General features: G+C 58.4%; 1 protein-coding gene across 1 annotated transcript; it reads left to right on the forward strand.

The window, feature by feature from the left end:
- Nucleotides 1–1,669: 1,669 nt before the first annotated feature.
- On the forward strand, nt 1,670–13,331 carry BESB_010290 (myosin I; the record flags this gene model as incomplete). The annotated part of the gene is made up of 17 exons (XM_029359783.1): nt 1,670–2,026; nt 2,327–2,863; nt 3,111–3,845; nt 4,296–4,724; nt 4,880–5,132; nt 5,691–5,943; nt 6,266–6,382; nt 6,822–7,173; nt 7,462–7,556; nt 8,018–8,885; nt 9,567–9,719; nt 9,935–10,129; nt 10,568–11,499; nt 11,702–11,750; nt 12,160–12,222; nt 12,570–12,659; nt 12,909–13,331. The coding sequence occupies 17 exons, from the start codon at nt 1,670–1,672 to the stop codon at nt 13,329–13,331; spliced, it is 5,901 nt and encodes a 1,966-aa protein (XP_029222696.1).
- Between the last annotated feature and the right edge of the window lie 612 nt (nt 13,332–13,943).

A 13,943-nucleotide genomic window follows, 5' to 3' on the forward strand; every position in this document is an offset into this window, starting at 1 on the left:
ACACGTATAACAATGTCTATGCGTAGCTTGACTTGATCCTACCCTGCAGTACTCACGCTTGACAATTACACCCCCCAGTAGCTCGCCAGCTGTCCATCCGGCAAGGGCGTAGGAGACGCGGAGAGCATGACAGAACTGACAGGTCGCACGAGCTGATCTCACAATGTTGAACTCTGCGAACTGCGTAGTGCCTGGTTCTTTGGCAGGGAAGCCTCCTGCGGCAACTGTGTCCCGACGTTGCCCCTGTTGCGGTTGCACGCTGCTTATCTGGGACTCCAGCGCGGCATTTGGCTTGCTGTTCTCCTGACGAAAATGCTCCAGCCTGACAAACAGTACAATGTTGACGAAGGCGTAGCTGAGTGGTTCCCGACCCGAGGTCACTTTTTTTTTTATTTTGCACCGAAACTGGTACGCTGGTTCGCCGTCAGATGTAATACGTGAGCTGGGTTAAGAACGTGTGGAGACGGTTTGTTCCCAATCTACCACATTGCTTAATTGGTTTAACTTTCTTACAACTAACACCTCTCCCTAAATCAGCTGTGGACATAAATACTATAAGGTCACACGGCATGCAGGATGAGTCGGCAACTTGAACGACTCTTTTCTCGGCAGGGCAATGCCAGCACAGTGACTCTGGCAAGCTGGGAGGATCGTCCATGAAGCATCAGACATCGACTGAGTGCGAATGGTCACCCCTGTGCACGGGCAGTGTCTTGAGCCCGAGGGTGCGAAGAGTCCTGCTTCCCATGCAACAGAGGAAAGCGGAAAGTTCAAACCTCACTTGCAAGATTTAGCATCGTAATCCCACTCTATGTCGCAGGCGAGGAATGTTCGGCAAAAGGCCGTTCTCTACGCATCTGAAACGAGGTGTGGCGTGAGTGTTCTTGGTTACGGTGTATCTCGGCCCTAAACGAAGCTTGCGCAGGCCTCTGCTGTATGCGTGCCTTTTTCAGCGTCGAGGCCACTTTTTGTAGACTTTATGGCGCCGTTGAGTGACTCACATGATCGTATAAAGCCGACTGAACTCCTGGCGTCCCGTGAGCCGCCCACGTGCATACGCCGCATGCTGTTTCGTCCGGTGAGCGAGGTTGGTGGCGTGGCGCGCGAGGCCCAGTCTCTGGCTGCTGTAGGTGACACGTGGCGGTGCCTGCGAGTTTTTTCTTTCTCGAACGCCGGAGCCCCTAGCCTCCGATGCATCTACATCCTTCTCTGTGTGGTTTTCGGCGGCATTCTGCCGGCTTTGGCGAGGTAACTCCGCGCGTGTCGCTGGCTAGCTGTATCCCGTGGCGGCAGTGCGTTAGGTGACGGGCCGGCGTGGGCCCCTTCGGGAGACGTTTGGAAAACCCGACGTGAACTGAGCCTTTCGGCGTCAGCGACTCTTCCGGCAGGAGGAGAAGCATGGGTAACCGCCTGCAGACGGCCGCACGCCGCGCCACGTACAGGGACCCCCCTGGACTTGTGACGTCTGCTGCGCCCACAGAACTTGTGTCGACCGTCCACTTGGCTGTCATCTTTTGAATCGCCCTATCTCTCATCCCGCGGCCAGACCGTATTTGTCTAAGCTTGTGTAGGTGAGATCTGCGCGCGGCAACCCTCAAAGTTCGGGGCTGCCTTCGTTCTGGGCCTCTCTAGGTCATGCTCTCAAAACTTCCGCTGCTTCTCACCCGCCATGGAAACCGAATCGAGCTGCAGCGCGCTGCCGAGTCTTGATCCGTTTGCGCTGGCGAACCGGCTTCCAGGAGATGAAAATTTTCCTCGAGGCTGCCTGACTCGCCTCGCGACCGCGAACGAAGACCACACGACGACGCCCGCTGACTTGCTGGGATCATGGTTCTGGGTGGAGCACCCGACGAAGCTGTGGACTGTCGCGCGGCTGGCTGAAATCCGGGCAGGGGGAGAAAATGGTGCCGACGGTCTTCAAGCGAACGCCGACGCCACCTGCGTCGTCGAATTCCAAGATGGCGGATTCGCGGAAATGCGCCTTTCCGACCTACGAGGCAGCGTCGACTCGCCGAGTCTCCTCAGAGTAAGGCTCCGGAGTCCCCTTAAATCATCATTGCAGTCACCCTCCTTTTCAGTCGCTGCGCTTCGCTGGCTCCCGAATGGAATTCACCTTCTCTATCTTCGGCTTTCTTTGCCCCCCCCCCCCCCCCCCCCCCCCCCCACCTGTCGCCGTCTTCGCCTTCTCACTCTCTGTTGGCTCACGGCCGTCGTTGGCGCCGCCCACCAGCTTTGTACCCGATTACCCCCGCGTGCTGCTTCGTGTTTGTTTGGGAAGCCTTGAACCTCCCTGTGCAACTCTTTGGGATCTGTCTGTGTGTCTCAGGGCGTCGACGACTTGCTATCTCTCGGCGAGCTGACAGAAGCGTCGCTGCTCCACAGTCTGCGCACTCGTTTTTTTCGCCGCGAAATCTACACTGCGATCGGCACACACATCTTGGTCTCGATCAACCCGTGTGAGCCTCTGCCTTCTCTCTTTGACAAGGTCGCGATGGAGGCTTGCCGGAAAGCCGCTGCGGCGCAGCAACTCGCGTGCGACCTCCAGCAGGGCGCGGGTCCCGCTCCAGGGGACAGGAGCCGCGGCGAAGAGGCAGCTGTCTCCGGCTGCGAGGGCGCCCCAGGGTGCGAGGACGCGGCGAGCTTCGAGGAAGTGAATAAGCCGCACATCTTTACCACCGCTCAGCACGCGCACACGAGGCTGTTTCGAGAGGGTAGAAGCCAGTCGATCATCACCTCAGGCGAAAGCGGATCTGGGAAGACCGAGGGAACCAAGTTGATTCTTCGATACCTCGCGCACCTTAAGCCTCTCAGCGACGCCTGGGCGGACGAAGGCTCCCAGCAGCCCATCTCCCTCGAAGAACGGGTAAGTTTTCCGCAGCTCGCGAGACTCTGAAACCCGAAACAAGGCTAGAACGCGATGACCTCTCTTCTCTGTATCCACTACACGAAATTATAGACGCCTCGAGAGCAATGTGCACCGTAATCCCAGTTGCGTACCGGGATGGGTGGGAACGCAGGGGGCCCAGAGGCGACTCTGTGTACCTTCAGGTAAGTTCGCGAGTACGTGTATCCACACATTTTTGCATCATTGTGAGTTGCTGCCTTTGTAGGTGTTGAACACGAATCCGGTCTTGGAGGCCTTCGGGAACGCAAAGACATGCCAGAATGACAACTCGAGCCGCTTCGGGAAGTTTACTCTGATTTACTTCGAGCCGCGCTCGCAGCGAATCTCTTCGGCGTGTCTGCACACGTATCTGTTGGAGACGTGCCGGCTAGTGAGGCACTCGTCTGCGGAGCGGAATTTCCACGTTTTTTACCAACTTGTTGACGGCGCGGCCGCGTGCCTGTCGCCCGCGTTCGTGACGGAGCTGCTTCTCTCGCCCTCTTCGTCGACCGCCTCGTTCGCCTACCTCATCCCACAGAGGAGCGGGCGTCGCGAGGAGACAGCGGGTCCGGATGGGGGACTGGCTGGTGAGGCCTTCGCAGCAGACGTCCTCGATAAGAAGAAGAACGCGAGCGAATTCCGCGAGCTCCTCTCGTGCTTCACGCACCTCGGATTCACCCAGGATGAACAAGAAAATGTCCTGCGCGTCCTCGCTGCCATTCTCCACCTCGGCAACCTCCGCTTCAAAGACATGCCTGGAGGCGTCGGACCCCGAGTCCTCGAGTCCGACGACGAGGACGAGCAGGGCGACGCGGAAAGCGAATCCGATGACGAAGAAGATCCGGAGGAAGACAGGGAAAAAAGCAAGGTGGAGGCGATTGCGAGGCTGCTGTGCATCGACGCCGAGGATCTCGCAGAGTTCTTCCGCGTCCAGCGGTTTGTTGATCCAGTCACCAGGCAGGTGAGACGACAACGTGAACTCGCGCGCGCGACCTCGTGTGATCTCTTCCCTCTCGTGCCTTAGGTGGCTGTGCTCTCCTTGACTTCATTCATCGCCCTTCCCTCACCGTTCTATTCATCGTGACTGTGTCAGCGTTGTCGTTTCTGTTCCCGTTGTTCATCGCCTTGTCTGCCTCTTTCTTAGATTCCTCTTTCGCGGCGCTGGCTGGGGCGCCATTGTCGCTGATTTCTACGCTTTGAGGTGTTTTCTTGATCCCTTTCCCGACCGTCGTTTCCCTTTTTCCCTCGCGCAACTGAGAGACTACTGTCGCGGTCCCCCTCCCCTCTCTCTCGCATGTCTATCGTACCCTCCCAAGGCACCCGTGACAGGGATTATCTCTGCGGTTTCAGTTGCCTGTTTGTTTTCGCGGATCGGTTTCTGATTTGCACTTTTGCCCCGTGTGTACCCCAGGATCTCCACCTGCCGCGCACCGCCGAGAAGGCCGCAGAGGTTCGCGATATGCTGGCGAAGTTCGTGTACAACAGGTTGTTCAGTTGGCTGGTTTGTCGCCTCAACCGAGCCGTGGAGGACTCCGGCCTCAGAGACTCCTCTCCGTCGCTTCACGTCCCGCCCTCGCCTTTCAGCGTCTCCTCGGCTCGCGAGAACGTGCCGCCATCGCCGAGTGGCGCGTGGGACGGCAGGAGCAAGTTTGCGCGGCTGTCGTCGCTGGCGCCGGGCTTGAGAGGCGCCGCGGAGGGGGAGCCCAGACTGTTCATCGGCTTACTGGATATCTACGGCTTCGAGGTCTTTGAGGAGAACTCTTTTGAGCAGCTCTGCATCAACTACGCGAACGAGAAGCTGCAGCAGCACTTTAACCACCATATCTTCTCCCTCGAGCAGGTGCGCACCAGAGACGATGGAAAGCAGACAAACGCGCGGGGAACGAGACAGCGGATTGACTCGTTCTGGCTCTCTCTCGGGCTCTCTAGCTTCTCTTTCCACGCATACACGCGCCGACGGAGGACGCCCCCTGTGTTTTCTGCGTTTCCGCTCAGGCCGCGTACGCCGCCGAAGGGATTGCGTGGGAGCAGATTCCGTTCACCGACAACGAGGCCGTGATTGACGGCCTCGAGCGCAAAGTGACCGGTCTGTTTGCGCTGCTGGACTCGGAGAACATCATGCCCAAGGCAACCGACCGCTCGTTCCTCAGAAAAATCATCGCGCAGGACCAGGGCGACCTCGCGCCCATTCAGTCGCCTGCAAACAAACTCAAAGAGGCGACTCACTTCAAAATCGTGCACTACGCAGGTAAAGCGGTCTCTCCTTTCGCTTTCTCAGTGGTGGAGGTGGAGGCACATGCCGACACGGAGAAATCCTACCGTGTCTGTGCGAATTTGCGGCTGAATCTAAAATCCACGCATACATTTTGTGCCGTGATGACGACGCGGGCAAGCGCGCGTCTTCGTGAAAGAGTTTTGGGGTAAAATATGTAGGGTTCTCCGGCTACAGAAGTGTAAATGCAAGTCGGCTTCGGTTTTTCTTTGAGGACTACGACTCCGAAGGTATGCAGAACGCACCTGGACGAGATGAGCAGGAGTGACCTGGCACGGGGTCTGAATCTATGCGCGGTTTCCGCCTGCGTGTGAAGGACAGGCGTCAGAGTCCCCCGGTGTGTCGAGCGAGGAAACACGCCCTACTACCTGCGATTGCTTGTTTTGTCTTTCTCTCGCCCTGCCAGGGGCGCCCCTTTTGTGCCTTCTCGCTGCCGGGAGCCTGCAAAGACTGCTCGTGCAGTCTCTCCGCGCGGTGGCTGGCCTTCTTCTCGTTTGCAAGTCCCCCTCGACGTGTCCTGTCTGCTTGGTTCAGGCCCGGTTGAGTACAGCGTCGACGGTTTCTTGGAGAAGAACAGAAGTTCGTGCAGCCGCGAGATCGCAGATTTGATACGGACAACAGGCTCGCCTTGCCTGGAGGAGTCTTCGACCCTGTCGCTGCGCGAAGACGACCTGCGGCACTTCTCCTCCACCTCCACGACCTCCTTAGGCCGCGGCGTGTCGACAGGCTTCGACGGGGCTGTGGGCACCTCGCGGAGACTGAAACAATCTGTCTCTGCGGTCTTCAAGTAAGCTCAATATCCGCGTCTCAACGCCTCATGGGGGCGTCTTTCAACTCCTGTCGCGACCGTGTAAAAAAACACGCACTTCTCCCTTTAACTCTGCTTTATGCGGCTGGCTGATGGCGTGTCTCCGCAGGCACACGGGGAAGCGCAGAGGGGGCACGGCGTAGTTCCACGTAGATGTAGGGCGGGCAGATGGCCAGATGCGCCGCGCTGTCTGTGTTTGAGTCTATCGGGCGCTGGCGGAGCGGACTCGTCTGTCTCCAGCACTGGTTTTTCTGGCTTGGTCGCCGTCGACGTCCTCCGTGTGGGTGCCTCCTGGCTGCAGAGAACAAGTACGGGGGCTGCTCAGCACGATTGCAGCTACCGACCCGTTCTACGTTCGATGCATCAAGCCGGCTGCCGAGAAGGGGCGACGATTCTTTGACGCGGCGGACGTCCTCAGGTCGGGAAACCCAAAAATACGTAACACTGCACGCTTCTAGCCAGCAGGAACAGGCCTCCTGGAGCTGGGCAGAATGCCGCACAGCCAAGCGTGTGCCTGGTGGCAGGGCGGGGAGTGGCCGTGAGCCTTAAACCGTCGACTCAGTTTGAGATGAGAGCGTCTCTTATTTCCGCTTTGATGTCACGCTCGTAGCGTACAGGCGCACGCCGACATGGCAAGGAATGGATCGAGTCCCACTAGTTGTCCAGCGCCCTAACCTCCGAAGCGCTCTATATATTCACATGTGTATATGTATATATAGGTGTGTACAGGTGTGTGTGCCGGGACTGCATGTCCTCCTGGAGGCCTTCGGAACTGCTCTGCCATGCGGATGAGGGCGTCGTCCTCTCGTTGCGCACTTTGATCTTTTCGAACCCCGACTGGCGTGCGTGGTTTTCAGGCAGCTGCGATGCGCGGGCGTGTTGGAGACTGTGCGGATTCGCCGCGACGGGTACCCCGTTCGCCTGCCGTTTGCAGGTTTCCTGGGGCTGTTTTCTTGCCTGGCCTCAGAGGCGCAGCTCTCCGAGGCCGCCTCGGCGTCGCCCTCGCCCGCAGCAGCGGCCGCATTGCGCAGCGGGAGCAGGGACGGAGAGACAGGCAAAAACCGCGAAGCGTTTGTGGGAAACTCCGCCCAGCAGACTCAGCGCGACCGCGCCCTGTGCGAAAACCTGCTTCAAGCCCTGACCCTGAAACTCGCCGGGGATGGCGTCCTCGCTGACCACGCCGCCGGCTGGCAAGTCGGCAAAACAAAGGTGAGTGGGAGGGGGAGAATTTGAATGGAACCAAGCAAACAGCGACGACTCGCAAATTTTGCGTCACCTGTTCGGTTCTGAACGCATTTGGCTGAAACAGAGTGTGCGCCTGCGGAAGCTTCTGCGGAGCCCCCGCCTCAGTGTTTAGGGTTCGAGAGTCTTGCCGTAAATAAGGTGCCGAGTTGCAGGCAGGGTGTGTTACATTTTGATGAGCTGCTTGACGCGGCATAAATATATACAAATATAAATATATTCATGCTTTAAGCGAAAACGCGTTTTCGGGTTCAGGTTTTCCTCAAAAAGCCACTCGTGGACGCTCTCGACCGAGTCGCGGCCCAGTTCCGCTTCCGCGCGGCCACCTGCATCTCCAGGCACTTCCGCGGGTGAGAAAAACGGCAGACGACGAAAATACGACAAATGTGTCGCCTCGGGGAGGCTGCGGGGTTGTCACAGAAGGCTGGATGGCGCACTTCTGCATCGTGTTTGTCTTATGGACAAAGACGCACAAGCAGATGTTCAAAAAGCAATAGAACTCCGGGTTGCATACTTTCTGGCGTGCCCCCAAATTCGAAGAGGGCTGCTTGTCATGCGCTACTAACACTACCCGGTCAAGGTGTGGGTTGGTTCGTATTGCCAGCTGTGTGCGGCGGACGAAAGCGCACGCGGCTTCGTTTGCGGTTGTTTCCCATTTTCTCTCTTCTTTGTGAAGCTTTTCTTGCCCTTGCTGGCTCTGTTTGCTTTGCTGCGTTGCCTCGTGCTTCTTTTGGCGCGGTTACGCTCGGGCTTGTCTCCTCATTTGTGTGCGCCCGTCTCTGTCTGCTTGCGTGGCGTGCGCGCTTCGCAGGTTCGTTGAGCGGCGCCGCTACCTGCAGACGCGAGCGACAATTCTGCGGCTCCAAAGTCGCTTCCGCGGCGTCCTGCGCTTCCGCCGCCTCGTTCGCGAATTCCACGAGAGGAAGGAGCGGCAGCGCCAGGCGCTCGCTGCGGAGAGCCCCGAGGAGACGCCTGAGCCACGCGAGGAGGCTGCGGAGCGAGACGCGACGGCAACGAACGCAGGAGACCTGCAAGGAGCCCTGTGTGCGCCGGAGTGTGGCGAGCCGTGCACAATCAGAGGAGATGCATCCGAGGCAGACGAGGAGATTGAACCAGCGCAGCGTGAACAAGAGGCAGCGGCGCGGGCGAGGAGCCTAGTAAGCGTGGGCGGGCGACCTGAGAGCGTCTCGAAGGCCACGCAGCAGGCGAGGGGGGAGGGCAGACGCCGCCGGCAGACGCGAGAGGGTGTGAGTGAGTCGAGCTCTGCAGAGGAAAGCGAGACAGGGCTTTACGAGCGAAAACTGCGGCAGGCGCGGCGGCGCGCCTCGAGACGACACGCCTCGAGGTCGCAGAACGAGGACGACCTCTCTGCTGAGGACGACGGAGTCTCTGAGCGAGGTGCGAGAGCCAAGAGAGAGAGATGCCAGGTCGCAACCGCCTCCGAGCTCCTGGAGGAAAGACGAAGAAGCCAAACCTCGACCTGCCGCCTTCGATCGACTTCTTCGGCGGACATCGCTTGGTCCTGCCTCGCGCGTTCGCGAAAATCCAAGCACCGGAGCGACAAACACCTGCGCAGAGCTCTGCTCGACCTTCTCCTCGCGACTGACGATCGCAGCGAATCGTCTTCGGCGTCCGACGCCGAAGAGCTGCGCCGATACTTGCGCCGCCGGGACGCGCAGGTACTCGCGCGAGCCGCTTTCAGCTTTCTCGCGCAGCGACGCATGCCTTCCGTATCTCGCAGCAAAAGCTTCCCACCCGCGAGCCCTCTAAAACGCCTCGTGGAGCTTTCTTCGCTGCAGTGGGGGAGTGTGTTGCATTCGCAGTGGAGAGCGCAGCTGCGGGACGGGGAAATCAGGCATGCGAAGATCCGCCTTTTTTTCTCTTCGCCCCTTCCGTTGAGTCTCTCGACGGCGGCGAGGGCATGCATACCGGCTGCTTCGATCTTTCGAGTCGAAACCGGAGGAGAACAGGGCGGGGTGGGGGTGGGGTGTATGGGGGGGGAACGTAGGGGAAGCTGCGCGCCTTAATTGGTGCTGCATTGATATAATTATCGTACAAGCACTCCGCTAGTTTTTTAGAGACACTCACAAGCCCAAAACCATAACTTCGTAATCTCAGTGGTTTGAGATAGCACCATAACACAGTGATCTTTACGCAGTTCAATCCTGTATTATAGGTTTCAGTAGACTCATGTCCCTGTCGTTTAAAGAAATCTATTAATGCTTGTCGAGTTCGTTGTATCGGGGACTAGTCGTTCGCGTCTGGGCTCCGGATCGAGGCCTTAGGCCGTCGCCGGAGGGCAATGGCAAACTCGTTCGTTCTAGAGCTTTCATTTTGTGTTTCGGTGTTGTCGCTTTCAGGTCGCTGCGAGGCGACGGCTGAACGGCAGCGGGGGCGTGCTCGAGGATCTCGCGGCGTTGGAGACGCGCCTGGACGCGATGGAGGACACCGTGACGAAGCTGTTTGCACTCGACGCGGCGACGCAGGGCGCGCGCGATCACCGTGCCAAAGAGGTGAGAGAAAATGCGAGACATGAAGGTGGAGTATGATGTGGCGCATCGCAGAGGGAGACAAAACAGGACGTGAGACGCTTCAAGCGGAAGGGGGCTTTTCCAGTGGGTAGGTGTACGCCTCCAGGGCGTCTCTTGCTCGCGAGTCAGTTTTCAGGATTTTTGGCGCACGTAGCCAACCTTCTGTTGCTTGCTTTTCTCTTTCGGGGCTCGCTCAGGCTCGCCCAAACGACGGGATGCAGCGCGCCCTGGGCGAGGCGCTGGCGCTGTTGGCGCAGAAGTACCTGAAGCTCGAAGGCAATCTAAGGAAGCTGCGCGGGCGCAAGGTGGCGACCGCTGCTCCCGCAGGCCCGCGAGAAGCATCTCGCTTTGTTTCTTCCAACAGCCAACTCCCAGCCGAGGCTGCTAAAGATGTAAGCAGACGAAAGAGATAGGGAGGGAGGGCATCTCAGAAGGGCAGGAGCGCTGAGAGAGTGGGAGCTTCTGGCCACGATCACCCGGGACCTGACGGGTTGTTTGCAGTGCCCAACAGAGCCACAAAGCTTTTCGAATTTTTTCCAGCGCCTTCAGCTGTTGAAACAGAGACGTCTCATCGTTTTGTTGTGCTCGGTGATTCGGTCGATCCTTGCGTTAAGCCCTGATGTTTGCTGCAATTTTTTGTGGTCTGTTGTCGTCTGGGCGAGAATAGAGGAGAGAATCGGATGAGCCACTTGCGGATGCGGGTGATTCGGCGCCTTTCTGAGACGACCTGTGCACCCCTTGTCTGCGTCCGCGCCGCACGATGTGTTCGTGGATCTACTCGTAAGTATGCATTCGCGTTCGCGTCTCTTCGCTTTCGTCTGCTTCTTCAGCCTGACCCAGCCTTGGGAGCGGCTTCGCGTGACGTCTCGCGGCTCCTTTCGTCCGTCCTGCTGTCAGACGCGCAGCAGCGCGAAGTCGAGCGCTACCTACTGTCGGTGTCCGCGACGCGCCAGGCGTCTTCGGGCTCTTCTCGCTCGGTCTCGTCGCAGCAGGACGACGGCGCCAAGGGTCTCTGCGTCCTCCTCGCTCTCGGCTTCCACGAGTTCCTCCACTCCTCGCTCTCAGGGCACGCGGACTTCCGCATGCTGCCCGCGATCTACGCCCTCTCCCCATGCAACGCCGCCGCGAAGGCGCGGCGCCAGCGCAGCGGGTCGCGCCAGAAGGCCGCAGAAGGAGAGCGGAGAGCCGCGGAGAGGAGCGACAGGTGGTTTACGCGTGAAGAGAAGGCGAGCTCGCGGCGAGCTTTGCAGCCAGCCGCCGAGGCAACGCGCGAAGAGGAGGAGGAGGCCGCCGCGTGTGCGGCCCTTGCGCAGCAGATCACCGCTCTGCGGGAGATGCGTGCTCAAGAGGAGGAGAGCCAGAGGGAAGCGAGCAGGCGCAGCCACGACCCCCCGAGTGAGTACTTTGAGGCGCACGAAGACCTCGACGCCCTCTCTCGCCGTCCCTCCGCCGCGGAGCGTCGCGCGCCGAGTCGAGGCCCGCATGCGGCGCGCCTCCTCGCGCCCGAAGATTTCCCCGCGAGCGAGGACGCCTGGAATACGCGTGCTGCGGAGGCGACGGGCTTCTGGACTCGGCTCTTCAGGCGGCTTCGCGGGTCGCCCGTCTCCACTGTCTCTGATGACGAAGGCGACGGCAGCGGCGAGGATGAAGACGCGCGCAAGATGACCGACAAGGCGTCCCCCACGGAGCTTCTCGTGTACCGCGGGCAGTCACCAGAGCGAGAAACATCTCGAGTGGTGCAGGGCGAGGACACGCTCGACAGGTGAGGAAGGAGAGGATCATGAGAGGGAGAGGGCGCGTATCTCCAAAGGTGCGTGCGCGCGAGAAAACCTGACGTTCGGCCGTGCATCCGAGCATTCTAACGCGTGCGAGGACTGCAGAATGAAGGCATTCTTGTGTTGCACCTCCTGGCTGGGATTTCCATCAGTCGCCGCGTTTCTTGTGTGTGGGTGTTGCCTCTTCAGAGTCCCTATCCGTAACGACACGCGCGACACCAGCTTTGTCACCGCCGCAGTACGTTCCCGCGCGTCTCTTTCGTCAAAAATGTCTGGAGGACCCGTGCACGAGCGAGCATATGCCGTTGTCGTTCGCCGTGTATCATCGAGGATGCATCTACATGTGCATGGAGATACGTATATGCAAGGAAGAAGCTGTATCTACCTATGCGCATGCATGCGTTTGTCTGCGGTTGGACGGTGAACGCCACATATTTCTGCTTCGGCGATTCCCTACGTGCGTGTGGGGTTAAGTCTTCGGTCTCTCGCAGAAATTCAGAGCCGCAGCAGCCACATGCGCCCCCTCTCATTCTTGCAGGGAAAAGGGCTAGATGGAGTGTCTGCATGCAGTTCCCTGCATTCGAGATGTGTGTCTCGTGCGTCAACGAAGAAGTGTGTTTCGTGTCTCGGGTCTCTGCTCTGTTCAGGGCCCCCATGTGAGGCCCGACGCAGCGGGAGACAGCATCGCCACTCGCGAAGAATTCGATCAAGTAAGTTCGTCGAGATGGCTCCCGTCTGCTCACAGTTTGTGTGTCGGTTGCTTAATAGCGCGAAGCGAAATTCGCCACACCGTTGTCGCAGTGCCTGTCTCTCAAGGCTGCCTCTGGGACGCTGAAAGTCTGCGCTGGCGGGGCTGTGCGAGTGCTTGATAGTCGCGAGGTGTAAGTGAGTCTCTGCAGAAGGTTGCCCACAGCACTTCAAGAAAAGGGAACTCGGCGTGTCATTGAAGGGGCCGTCTGCTGCGAAATCTGCACCCCGTGTTGGCGAGATCCGTGATGAGTCGTGCCCGAGGTGAAATGCGGCGCGTTCCTGGTTTCACGTTCGTATCTGCATCCAGCTTCGCGGCAAAGTAGACACTCTCCAACAAAGTATTGGGCGGTGCTGCGACCTGCTTGAGGACCTGAAGGCTCACTTTCTCAAAGGCACGGTGAGGCACCTTCGAAGCTCAACTACTAATCAGAATATATTAAAGGGCGGAGGCATGACATATCGGAAGATCGACCTGCGCGCTGGTCCGTAGACAACGTTTTTTGCGGTAGAATGTGTTTCTCTGAGAAGGCTTCGGTAACTAAGCGGTGCATCTCGCCGCTTCAAGCTATGCGTTACTATAATCACTCAGGATGATTCTGAAGCAAAACTTCGCGAGGGGTAACTCCTCTGTATTCTGTCTGTTCAGGACGCGCAGTCGCAACTGCAAAACTGGTCGACTATGGGGACCATGCCCTCCGGTCATTTCGGCTGTCTCGAGAAGTCGCAAAGCGACAGTCAGATAGGAAACATGTTCAAAGGCACGGAGTCTGCAGCATACGCGGCTGGAATTACCTCTGTACGGGGAACCGATACAATGATAAACACTAGCCCAGCCGATTCATTAGGAACGACCGTCACTGCAGAATCTCCAAAATGCACTGTTTTGTCCGCTGTAGGGGGCAAAAATGTTGGCACAGACCTCTTCCCGCACCCTGACGCGCTGGCGAAACGAATTGGCGAGCAGTCAGTTTGCAGTGGAGACAATCGAGCTCTGAGCGCCGGGAACGAGGGCGCGTTGGGCTGGGGTCAAAGTAAAGGGGTAGGCGCGGAGTTCCAGGCAGCCTCGTGAAATCGCAAGCGGAGGGAGCCGCTCTGTTTGAGGCCAGAGAGCCGCCTGTTTTCTGTGAATATGGAAAAAAAGAACCAGGGGGAAACAGCTGAAGACGTGGGTGGGCGTGCCCGGCGGTGTCCGTCTTTCCACAGAATCAGGATAGCGTTGGATGCGATTGTGGTGTTTTGTTTGTTTGTGTGGCGATCGCGCACAATGACATGGGCTTGCTCTCCGACCGACAGAAATGCAAAGAAAATCCACGGGTGCCCGTTGGTAGTCGATTAAACAAACTTTGTTCCCGAAATTCAGCCGATTAACAAGGAACTATGGCGTAGTCCGTTCGGTATGGCGCGCTCTTCTTGCCAGTCCACTCATAATCGCAGTCACAGAAAGGCTCGGGAAGGCCGTCGTAGGCACACTGAGTCAAGATGGTCCCTCAAATAAAGGATGGTGTTCGGCAAATCGTTCATCACAGTACATCTCGCAGGAGCACTGAAGCGGGTCCGCCGCTCGTCTGATCTCGGGGTTCTGGTGTCAGAAGAGTTACCGTATTCGTATTTGCGTAGAAATTGTAATGAAAGGTGCCGGTGCAACGGAGATAGATCCAGGCTGTATTGAGCATCAGTGCAA

The sequence above is a fragment of the Besnoitia besnoiti genome, chromosome I (assembly GCF_002563875.1).
Source record: "Besnoitia besnoiti strain Bb-Ger1 chromosome I, whole genome shotgun sequence".
NCBI lineage: Eukaryota > Apicomplexa > Conoidasida > Eucoccidiorida > Sarcocystidae > Besnoitia > Besnoitia besnoiti.